This window comes from Chionomys nivalis, chromosome 4 (assembly GCF_950005125.1).
Source record: "Chionomys nivalis chromosome 4, mChiNiv1.1, whole genome shotgun sequence".
Taxonomy (NCBI): domain Eukaryota; kingdom Metazoa; phylum Chordata; class Mammalia; order Rodentia; family Cricetidae; genus Chionomys; species Chionomys nivalis.
The window spans coordinates 84,452,253-84,464,784 of NC_080089.1; the positions used below are offsets into that span (position 1 = coordinate 84,452,253).

At 41.3% G+C, this 12,532-nt stretch overlaps 1 protein-coding gene across 1 annotated transcript in view; it reads right to left on the minus strand.

Annotated features, from left to right (window-relative positions):
• Nucleotides 1-1,845: 1,845 nt before the first annotated feature.
• Nucleotides 1,846-12,532, minus strand: part of Ube3d (ubiquitin protein ligase E3D) — a 138,418-nt gene continuing 127,731 nt past the window's right edge. Inside the window, exon 10 of the mRNA XM_057767748.1 lies at nt 1,846-2,378. Within this exon, the coding sequence (XP_057623731.1) occupies nt 2,358-2,378 (21 nt within the window). The 3' untranslated portion in view covers nt 1,846-2,357. The remainder of the gene's footprint in view (nt 2,379-12,532) is intronic.

The window sequence follows — 12,532 nt, forward strand, 5'->3', positions numbered from 1 at the left end:
ACCAGAAATGCAGTTGACTTGATTATTCTTTGGACCACAGATGGAAAGTGGGGGTTCTTATACATTTGATTCCAAATAACTTAGCAAGACAAAGTTAATAAATAAGAATAATATTCTAGCATGTTTTTTGAGGAGGTTATGTATGTTTTTACATATGCGTGCATGTTTGTGCCAGTGTAAGTGTAGGCCAGAGAGCAGCTTCAGTTATTGTTCCCCAGGAGTCACCTTGTTTTGTGTGACAGAGTCTCTCACGGGGACTTGGGGCTTACTTATGCTAGACTGCATGGAATCCAGTGATCCACTAGTGATCACTTTCACATTCATGGTTGGGATCAAATTCAGGTTCTCATGTTTATGCCGCAGCCTTTTACCAACTAAGTCACCTCATGGTCTCTCAGTTATATCTTTGGAAAGATGACCACCTTAACCATAAACATACATCTGTATGCTCATGACTTCTCTCTTCTCCAGCAGAGCAGAACTACTGACGAGGAAAATTCTTTTTTTTTTTTTTAAATATTTATTTATTATGTATACAATGTTCTGTCTGTATGCCTGCAGGCCAGAAGAGGGCACCTCACTGCAGATGGTTGTGAGCCACCATGTGGTTGCTGGGAATTGAACTCAGGACCTTTGGAAGAGCAGGCAATGCTCTTAACCGCTGAGCCATCTCTCCAGCCCCCGAGGAAAATTCTTTGACTGCACAGGTTAAATGTCAGTACCTATGATTTATCTCATTCACTACCATTAGCTTCATACAAGCTGAACAGTCACACAAAAAGAGACCCTTAGTCTAGGCCATGTGGCAGAAGGCTCAGAATTTTACAAACTCATATGATCAGTGCTATATAACAGTAGCTAGTCACCAAGTCTTGTTTCTTAGGCAATGTTTCTTAAAAGCAGTCAGTTCTGTCAACCATGTGCCCACAATTTGGATAATGGAGTTGGAAACAGAAGCAAACATATTGCCTGCTTTTGTAGGTAGTGGTCAGAAATGCTTCTGAACCTGTATTCACAGGGCATTTTCCTAGAGCAAAGAATCATCCAGGCCCAATGGACAAAGTACAAGAAATGTTGTTCTGTACTGCCAAAAATTAAAAACATGAAAAGTCAGCATGGTGTTGGGAGCCTAGCAGCTTAAGTGGAGTCAAACTAATTCTCTGTGGCTGGAGTCTTGGACATAACACCAAGAACATCAGGGTTTCCAACTGTGCTTAATAAAGAGACACTGCAGGATCCAGCAGAAGCCAGTCCACTAGCTACAGAATCAGAAAAGCTAATTTTGCTCTAATCCCTAATCCCACTGCTCTGTTGGGTAAACTCCAAGGAAGAGGAGCCAAATCAGGATGGCAAGTGATACCTACAGCTAAGAATGTTGGGGTATGAGGGGACAGAAAACTTGTTTGGGAGTAAGAGGTATTGTATTATTAGGTGACTGGAAACTTAGAATTAACACCACCAGGTGAGATTCACAGGAGGGATGGTTGCAGACTCTGGGAATGTCCTCCTGAATGTGCAGTAGGGAGGGAAAACATGGATGGATCCTCGGCAGGGGAGATCAATCAACCACAATCCAGTCCCTGCTTGAGCCAAGCTCTATGATTCTAGGTGAGTCTCAAGTCTTCTCCATCAAATCAGGAGCTGGCCTGGGTTCTGCAGGATTAGGCTCAGCTCTTATCAGTCTCAATGTTGTCTTGTTTGGGCACATAGGAATCCAGGTAACTTTACACCAAGAAGCTAGCATTTGTTAATTTGCAATAGCGTGTGGTGAAGGAAATAAGAACAAAAAGAACACACGTGGTTTTACACCCTCAGGGAAACTTTAATTGGATAATCACTCACTCAACAACACCAACAAGCACCTTCTTTGAATAAGATATGAAAAATTGCATATTTTAGTTTTTAAAAATGTGTTTTAAACAAACCCAGAGCTCTTTAAAAGTTTATTTCCCAGGGCTTACAGCAGTTAACATTCAGCTCCCCAATGAAGTTCCTTGCTGTGTTCACACAGGACAGATGGATTTCCATTAGCTAATATGCTTCCAGGTGGTGCTGACACAGCACAGACTCGAATATTCTTCTCTGTGGGAAGTAGAGGTGCAACTTCTATACTTAACCTGCCGACAACCTGCTACTATGACTTTCCGCATAGCCTTGGGTTTGCATGGATCTACAGTCAACTCTCAGCGAATAAATGCAAACAAGTAAACTGGAAGCTTTAGCACAGAGCCCTCCTTCTGCAGCTCTGGTTCTTGTTCATTTGGCACACTGTGCTCACAGAGCTGACTCCTGGCCTTGGCTGTGTTCTGTGCTGGAGAGCTGTCTGCTGGTAGACCAGAAAGCCTCAGCTTCAAGAGCTACATCTTCAAAAAGGCCACCTGGGGGGAAAAACACAATACTTTACCACCAGAACATGACGGAATGACGGGCTGCACATCAAATCCAAGTGAGAGGAGCAAATCTGGTCAACAGGATACAGACCAATCTCCCAAAATCAAAAGAAGTGACTCAGGCGAGGCAGACATTGAATTTTACAGCAAGAACCAATCAATCCTTTTTAAATGAACCATCAAGTAATTAGAATGACTCACATCCACTTTAAAGGAAAAATAGAGTTTTAATTGACAGTAAAGTTATATATCCATGAAGTAATCTAGTTCATGTTCTCAGTGGTTCAAACCACTTTTAGGCATTCTGTTAGCAGAATTCTGAGTCTAGAAGACAACCAGGCAATTTTACGTCCTTAACACTGTTGGTAAGTACATCTTCTTCTCTGCAGGTCATGCTGATACTTTTAATCATATGCAATTATACTTGTTGTGTTTGCCAGTAGCAATTCATCTTCACTTAGTGTTTAAAACAAAACTTGATTCACACAGGTTTATGTGCAAAATATTTTCAACAAGGCCCAGATCAAACGCCTGGAACTTCCCAATAGTTCTAATAATGGAGAAATAAGCAATGATAGCCAGTCATAAATGACTTTGGCGTTTTAATTCAGAGGTGACAATAAATTGGGAACTGTGCTAACATCAGGACAGTCAAACACAGAGAAAACGCTGACCAGAGTGGAAAGTTTGGGAAACTTGCACTAGACCAGACGGAAGTAAAATCACCCATTCTTAGAGAAGTATTAATGGCATCAGGGAAGCTGGTGCCCATGTCCCAGCCACAGTATAAGGGGCATGTAGTTAATGATCCCTGTTACAAGGAAAGGGAAAAGGCAGCGCCCTGCCATGCAGGAGGCAGGGGCTGCAGGGAGAGTGCTTCAGAGGATATTACTCTTCACAGGGTGCTGAGGAAGGCACCTGCTGAGTTCCCATGTCAACTTCCTGACCTACACCAAGGTTTGCAATGAGAGCACCACAGTGGAGGGAACAGGATCCTAAACAGCATCCAACAGAGGACAATTACAACTGGTACAAACCTCCAGGGCTTTCTGTGATGATCAACTGAGATAGATAATAGGCTGGCTGAGGGTGGGAAATGTGTTTTAGGGCAGATCAGGCTCTTTAGAGTGTGTAAGCGAGCCCGGGTCACATAGTAAGACCCTGTCTCAAAAATTATGAATAAATAATACAAATATAATGGTTATTAGAAGATAATATGTTACATATATTCATGTGACTTTTCCCTCTCTGTCTCCCACTTTTCTACTGTTACCAGAAGGAAAGGGGTGTTCAAGAGAGATTCGTGTGTGCCCCATTCAGGATTAAGGAATGGTTATAGAATTAGATGGGAGAGCACAGGTCGTTGAGCTTCACAAAGGGTCCATTGAGGGCAGTGGTTATGATGTTTCTAGGCAGTCTGCTGGCAGAGAAAACAGACCACCTTATTATGAAGACAAAATCAGTTAGCTCTTTTAATTCTGTAAATTACTGTGACATGGAGTAGTTAAAAGAGCAATGGACACCATCGTGAAAATGGCTAGGAAATTTAGCTCTGGAGGCAGACATCTAACTAGACTCTGAGACAGTCTTGGTTGTCACTAACCAGGAGGTGGTGGTGACTGACATCTAATGGGGTAGAGGTGTTGTTGAGTGTCCTAAAAATCACAGGACAGCCCCTCAGATGCCCCCAAATGTCAGCAGCGCAGTGCTGAAAAACGGTGTAATTACAGAATCGTTTTGTGAACCCAGACCTCTCGTTGACTAGTTCTGTGACCTTTAATAGGTTGCTTAACCTCTTTCCATTTTCCACCTCTGCAAAATGGGAACTGTAAAGGGCCCACCTGAAACCTGTGACACACTTTATAGTGTAGCAAACTTATCTTGACTGTTTGCCCTGAGCACAGAACAGGATTAAGACAGAAGAGCATTGGAAACACTGGTTTACAAACGAATAAATAAGCTCAGGAAAACCAAGCGACTTGCTGAGTGCACAAAGCCTCTCAAGTGGCAATGGTGGACTCGGGGGAAGCTTTGATTTGAAACCCCTCCTTTTCTCACCATAGCCTTGCAGATAAATGAGAAAAAGCTAGAGGCACAGCGGCCTTGAATCCTTCTAATGCCTCAAATAATCAAAAGACCGCTTTGTTTCCCATCACTGGGATAGAGAACTTCACACAGGGAACAGTAACGCTAGAGGCGAAACGGACCAAAACATGCAAAGAAGCCCCCATCAAGTAAGAAAAACCTGAGATTTTGACCTAATGGGTTCTTATCTCTAGTCTTGTTAGCTTTCCCTACCAAGTACATGATGTACTTCCTAAGTCTCAATAACAAGAACACGTACCCAAACTTGGGAGCAGGTAGTACATGATGCTTTGTGGTCCCCTTTTATTTAAATCACTGTGAGTTAATTATTTCAAAAGCTGATTTTTGCATTCTCAGGCTTTTATCTGTGGCAGGAAAAGCTGCTTCCATTACTGCCATTTATTTTGAGAAAGGATAATTTCTTTTTTTTTTTTTTTTACGATGCTGAGAAAATCCTGTTTCAAAGCTTTCAGACCACACAAACACAGCCGCGCCTCCGGGCTCTGCTAGCTCTTGCAATTTTGGAATGCACAGTCACAAAGTGTAAACGGTGACTTGAGACATTGGAAGAGAGGACTCCATGGCCACACGATGTGGCTCTGTGGTCATGCACCTGAATATGGACACTTGGAAGGTAGATGAGGTAGGAGATACAAAGACATTGTCCCTGCTTTGAGTCATCGAAAAACAATTGTCTTAAGTGACAATAACACACTGACTCCCACTGAAAGATGCTGGCTTGCTAAAGGGACTCTGGCAAACAGTTGGAGGGGGAGAAGTCCCTGCCAATCCATCAGGCAGAGGCTACAGGTGCATTAAGACTAACGGAGCTCAAGCAAAGCCTTCCAACTCGAGAGCTCCTGCAGACTCAGCAGAGAATGAGATGGTAACTGCTGATTAATATAAACCTTCATCTGGGATTTTCTGTGAGCCGTGGTATACATCGTGATGATAGGCATATAACCCCCAAAAACTTGTTGGTTTTCATGTACCAGAGGAATAGGGAAGCTAAGCTACTGGGAGAAAGGCAGCTAGGGGATCCATCTGAATATGGGAAGAAAGCACAGGGCCAATGCATCAGCTAACTGTCAGAGTTCTGGCCGTTACTAAAGGAAGCCAGTTCAGGGCACATATTTTTCATTACTTCTTTCAGAACATGTAGATTATGGAAGGCACTGCCATCACTGGACAGGGCTACTGTGACAAGGGAGTGAACTGCCAGTCCTGAAACACCAGTTACATAAAGCAAACTCAGTCACTCTGCTAAGGACAGCAAACCCATGGGGCAAACACTTACATGGGAATAGTCTTTAAAGTGTTTTATAAAAACCTACTGCCTCAAGCACAAATTGTATTTGTTGGGAAATAATGATATTCATGTGGGTGGGTGCTAAAAAACGCCGGCTATAAAACAGTGCTACCTCAATAAAAACACCATCACTCAGACATTTGAAAGTCCTAGTTTCTCTTTTCTCGGGAACAGTTGCGAGGGGGGTGGTGGGGCAAGCACATGGTGGCATCAGGGCAGCTATGGACAGCGTGTTCGGATATTTTGTCCCATTGGTACCAGCCCCTGAACAAACCAATGTATTTGGGAGTGGAGTTCCTGTAAATCAAATCAAATCAAATATCTTTTCTCCAGTATCTGAAACAGTTAGCACTGTCTCCAGAAAGGTGGCTTTAGCACAATAAAACAAAACAAAACTGCTAAAATAAATAAATAAATAAAAAGCCACTGCCTCTTTCTTTGGAGGTTCAAAAGTGCAAGTGCTGAGGACACTGAGTTGGGCTGTCCAACCCTCATGCCAGGCAACTAAAGAGCTTTCTGTAGCAGATGAAATTACTGAAACATTGACTTTGGCAATAGTTTTTAAAGTTCTGATCTGGCTTGAAACAGTCATTCAATTTGAGATGCAAGCAAGGCAAAAAGCTCCTCCTGGAAACCATTTCTGAGCCACTGCCAAGGGCTGAGGAGGGAATGGCCGGCGAGGATGCAGTTGGGGACTCCAGTGGTTAACACTGAGAAAATGCCACGAATGTTATATGTAAGTAGCAGTGAGATGCCGCAATTAGAGGCCTCCAGGTCAACACTGTTTGGGTGCACGAGGGTGCCAGGCAGGACAGGTGACTCAGGTATCCTGCCATTCTCTTCAGGGAAAGGGCTAGCAAAGTCACAGCCACGCTTCCAAACTGTCTTGGGTAATTTTATGTCATACCCAAGCAGCTTTGCTTCTGCGATTTGCTTTAATCATTTATTTCTAGTTATACGAACTATACCTCAAACTAGAAAATATAAAAAAGTGCACACAAAAAAGGGAACTATAATTTTTGCAGGTCTATTACTCAGAGACACTGGACATTGCTTTTTTCCAGATGTTTATTTCCCATATACACCCAAGCATTTCTCTATACAGTTTAGCAATACGTCACTTCTGTTTAACCTACTGATGTACTGCGGCAGTTTTCACATGCTAGTAATATTCTTTTATTTTATTGTATTTTTTGATCTATACATTTTTCCCACTCCCCCTTTACCTCCCAACCCCTATGCTCCCAATTCACTCAGGAGATGGTGGCATGCACCTTTAATCCCAGCACTTGGGGGGCAGAGGCAGGTGGATCTCTGTGAGTTCAAGGTTAGCCTTGTCTACAGAGCTAGTTCCAGGACAGCTATGGCTGTTTCACTGAGAATTCCTATCTGGAAAACCCAAAAATAAATAAATAAATTTTTAATGGTAACATTATATATTACTCTATATTTGTCACTTAAGGAGACAAAAAGTACAAACGCATAGCTTCTTTTGCCAGAAACAAAATTTGGGGGATTTTGAGTAGGGTGTTACTGAGCGCAGTGGTTCTGGGGTGCTGTCTCTGGATCAACATCATCCCCATCTCTAATGCTGTCTCTGGATCAACATCATCCCCATCTCTAGTGCTGTCTCTGGATCAACATCATCCCCATCTCTGGTGCTGTCTCTGGATCAACATCATCCCCATCTCTATCTAGTGCTGTCTCTGGACCAGCATCAGCTCCATCTCTAAGGTGCTGTCTCTGGATAAATATCATCCTCATCTCTGGTGCTGTGTCTGAACCAGTATCATCCCCATCTCTGGATCAACATCATCCCCATTTCTAGTGCTGTCTCTGGATCAACATCATCTCCATCTCTGGTGCTGTCTCTGGATCAACATCATCCCCATCTCTGGTGCTGTCCCTGGATCACTATTATCCTCACCAAACAAAAACTTACTAAATAAAAGAGTTATCCTGCCTTACTCTAGACCCTCTCGATCAGACACTCGGGGGGAGTGGCTATCCAATGAGGGCCTTCCGGATGATTCTGGTACTTCCTACTTTTATAGCCATTAGGATAATCTGATTTCACAAAGCTAAGCAAGTAATATTGGGGAAGGTTAAATATTGGGACTTGGTTAAAGTTGAAACATAGGCTTTCTCCTTACTTTAGCAAACCAAAGTGCATTCTAGAACAGCACAAATGGGGCACTCTGGAATGAGTGTCCAAAACAACCAAAATCTGAGAATCTGAGAAGGTACAGGTAATAGTGAGAGGTGGGTCAATGACAGGGATGAAGATCCAGAGAAGGAATAATCAGATACAGTCTATAAATGTATGAAATTGTCAAACAAGATTAATCAATTAAAAAAAAAACAAAAAATTCCTCTTTAAAAGAAAACATCTTTTTGTTTTAGAAGAAAAACAAAACTGGAGGAAAATCAAATTAAAGTAGAAAAAAACAGATTAAGTCCAGTGCTTTTGTTTTGAAACTGGCATTAATTATATAGTCTAACAGGACTGTGCAATGTTTCCATAGATGTCTACAGTGTGTCAGACCAGACTCAGCCCTTTATTCTGGCCCCATCCCTTCACCACAAACACCAATTCTAACAATCACAACCTTCTTGGAGGGTGAATTTCTTTTCTTTTTACATGAGAGAAAATAGCAGTATTTGTCTTTCTTTGTTTCATTTCAGTTAGTCTGCTGACCCCAGTCCACCCACTTCACTATAAATGACAGAATTTCATTGTTCTTCATAACTGAATGATTCCGTGCTCTGTTTACGCACCGTGTATTCTTTATCCAGTCATCTGTCTTTGGGCAGCTAGTCTGACTCTGACTTCATTTCCTTTGCCAACCCACCATGAACTGGGATGCCTGTATCCATGGCAGTTCTCGTTGAGTTTGTGTAACACCTCCATCCCGTTTTCCACATTCTGTAGCAGGACACATTCCTACTGAGGACACAAGCTTTCCTTTCCTGCTGTTCTCTCCAACATTCAATATCACGATGTTGTTTTGTAGTTTCAAAACATATCTGTGGGTATCTTCATCTTTTGAAAAGGCTTTAGATCATTTGCTTATTTTTTTTTTTAGTTTAAAGACTGTTTTACATTTATTTGTTTGCATCGATGTGTGTATGCACACACATGCAAACCATGGCTTCCCAGTGGCAGCCAGAGGACACCTTGTGGGAGTCAGCTCTCTCCTTCTATCATGTGAGTCCCAGGGACAGAACTCAGGCTTGGTGGCAATTGTCTTTACCTTTACCTACTGAATCTCCTCATTGCCCCACCCCCATTTGCCCATATTCATGAACTGGATTACTTGCGATTTGTTTGTTTGTTTTGTTTTTATTAGTGGTGCTTTTCTTCCTCCATGTTTTGGGCACTAAGTGTCAGATGAACAGTGGCAGCTGTCATCTCCTATTCTTCAGGCTGTCTCTTTTCTCTGCTGTCTGTTTCATTTCGTAGACGCTTTCTACATTAATATAATCTTTTTGGCCCATTTTTGTTTCCCGTGCTTTGGGGTCTTACCCAGAAAATCTTGGCTTGTGCTGAATCCTTAAAGCATGTGTTTTCTTCTAATACTTTCGGGACTTAAAAGCTTCTATTTAGGCCACTGACCTAGTTGGGACTGATTTTGTACAAGGTGACAATGACAAAGGAGATTGTGTCTAGTGTTGACCAATGGAGAGGGAGGCCCTTTTTGCTAGCGGCTGAAGACTAAAGACCCACAGGGCTCTCACTTAAAGCAAATTAAGAATCAAATGAGTGAAGTTTTGGTGGACGTGGAGACAGCTGCTTGTGGTACTCACACCCTGATCTATCTATGCTCCGTCCCTGTGCATGTGAGCATGTGAGCATGTGTGCTGTGCACATGCATGCGTGTCTGTATTTCCCTAAATCTACGTACTTCACGAGAATCTCTTCAGAAAAACTCTTTGGCTAGTTCCAGTAAAGAAAGCTGCCACAAATGTGACTTTAAAACAAAGTCATAAAAGTTCCACCAAAAGCTGGGAAGGAAACCAAACCTGTCATATTTTGCTAGGTAAGATGTGAAATTGTACAGCTATTCTCCAAAACAATTTCCTTCAAAACTAAACAGAAGCTGGGCATGGTGACACAGGCCTTTAATCCTTGTACTCAGGAGGATGTCAAGTTCAAGACCAACCAGGCTATATAGAAAGTTCTAGACCAACCTAGGCTGTATGAGACCCCCATCTGTCTTAGTTTCTATTGCTGGAAAGAGACATCACAACCATGGTAACTCGTAGAAAGGAAAACATTTAATTGGGGCTGGTTTACAATTCAGAGGTTCATTCCATTATCATCATGGCAGGAAACATAGCAGCATACAGACAGATATGGTGCTGGAGAAGAAGCGAAGATCCCTACATCTTGATCTGCAGGCATCAGGGAGAGACTGTGTACCATACTGAGAATAGTTTGAGCACACAAGACCTCAAAGCCCACCCCCACAGTGACATGCTTCCTCAAACAAGGCCACAATTCCTAATAGTGCCATTCCCTATAGGCCATTTCTATTCAAACTACCACATCATCTTTAAACAACAACAGCAAAACAAGTGGTCAATGTGTAAAGATTATGTGATCCACCAACTACAATCTTGGAACAGAAACTTATGTGCACAGAAAATCTTTCACAGTATTGTCAAAAACGGAAACAAGCCCGGGTAAATGTTTCAACAGTAGTATAGCGATTTCATGGCGTATTAACAATCAGCAGAAAAAGAATCCACAAATCACTGACACACATATAATTCTCCTGGGACTTGTGTTGAATTTAAAAACCCAACCTCAAAAGGTTACATACTGTATGATGACATTCATGTAACATTATAAGATGATAACATTTTGCAAGTAGAGACAGACTAGTGATTGCTGGGGGTAAAGAATGCTGGAGAGCAAAGAATGGGCATGGTTATATAATAAGATGGATCCTTACAGTGATGGAACTGTCAATGTCTTCACTGTGCAAAAGACACATAAACACACATTGGTGATAACACATAACACTGTATACATGAACACCCACATAAATGACAACACCGAGTGACCGAGTAACATCCAGAGGGGTTAAATTCACGCCAATGCCTTGATTGCATTACACAAGAGTTTTATAAAGTGTTATCACACAAAGTGTACAGGGTCTTTCTAGACTATTCTTTAAACTATACATGGATATAAAAAATTACCTCAATAAAGAGTCCAATCAAACAAACCCCACAAAATGGCTTTTATCCCGTTTCCTTTGATCCACTCTCTGCAAGTAACCCTAGGTAGAAGTATTTTTCAAAGTTTTACACTGACGCTTCTATCAATATCTCAATGAGATCCCATTTCCTCTGAGGAATGGCCCTAGCAATATAGTAGGTTAAGTTTGAAATGCAGGTAGCAATGCTATTATAATCAACAGGTTGGGTGGGTAGCCTGGAATCAATGCTTACATTATACAGCACTGTCTTACATATCAGGTAGTGATGAAGTTTGTGATGTGACCAGCCCACCAGACACACGTTTCTTATTCCTGCCTCATTTTTATCATTGTCTAGAACTCAAAATGCCATAGCACTTTCTGTAGAAATAGAATAGGCTTCTCAATGTTTTGGGTGTTTCTTTTTCTTTCTTTTTTTGGTCAGACTACATACACTTAAATTAAAACGCATGCATATAGTGTGTATATGTGTGTGTGCACATTTGTACACATGAGTACACATGCCAACAGAAGCTAGAAGAGGGTTTCAGGTTCCCTGGAGCTCAGGTTACATGTAGCTGTGAGTGGTCAGATACAGGCTCTGGGAAGCAAGCTCAGTCCCCTGAACAGCAGCAAGCTCCTAATGGCTGAGTCATCTCTGTGGTTCCAAAAGGCATTTTAAATATTTTCATAAATGACATTTTTATATAATATTTTTCAGATGTAACTCATTAAGTGTTTATTCTTAATAACTGTATAACAGTTTATCATCATTTATTTAAGTCATTATTAATTTAAATTGCTTTCAAATTTACTAAGTCAAAAGTAATACTGAAGTAACTATTATCATGATCATAGATTTGTTTTCCCATACTTTGGAAAAATTCCTCAGGAGTCTCAGAAATTGGACTGCTAGACTGAAAGGTATGGAAATTACTACAATTTGATGCATTTTTCCCATTGAGATGTACCAACCAACACTGTGTTAACTCTTTTTTAATTGGAGCTAATTTAATAAAAGGGTAATGATATCTCTATTGAGTTGCTATGAATTTAGAGATTCTACCAATTTCTTTTATCATTGGTTTTCTCTTTGGTCAACTGTGAGTTCAAGTCCTTTTCCTTTACATCTCACTAAGATTTTTAGCTTTTTATAATTTTCTTTATCATTGTGTTGTGTTTGATTCATATGCACACGTGAGTGCTAGCTCATGTGTGCCACAGCACGTGTGTGGAAGTCAGAGAACAACTTTTGAGTGCTATTTTTCTCCTTAGACAATGGGTTCTGGGCATGGAATATAGGTTATCAGATCTGCACAGCAAGCATTGTTACCTGCTGAGCCATCTTGGTGGCACATGGATGCTTAACTTTTAAAAACAGTTCATATAAGCCCTTTAGAAAATGTTATTTTTTTTCATCGAAGAAATTAAGTGCCAGGCATGGGCTCATAAATCCGCATAAAATATACTTGGATTTAATTTTGCCCACATTATGCATGGAGGTCTGAGATTCAGAGATGTTAAGTAGCTTTTCCTCATGG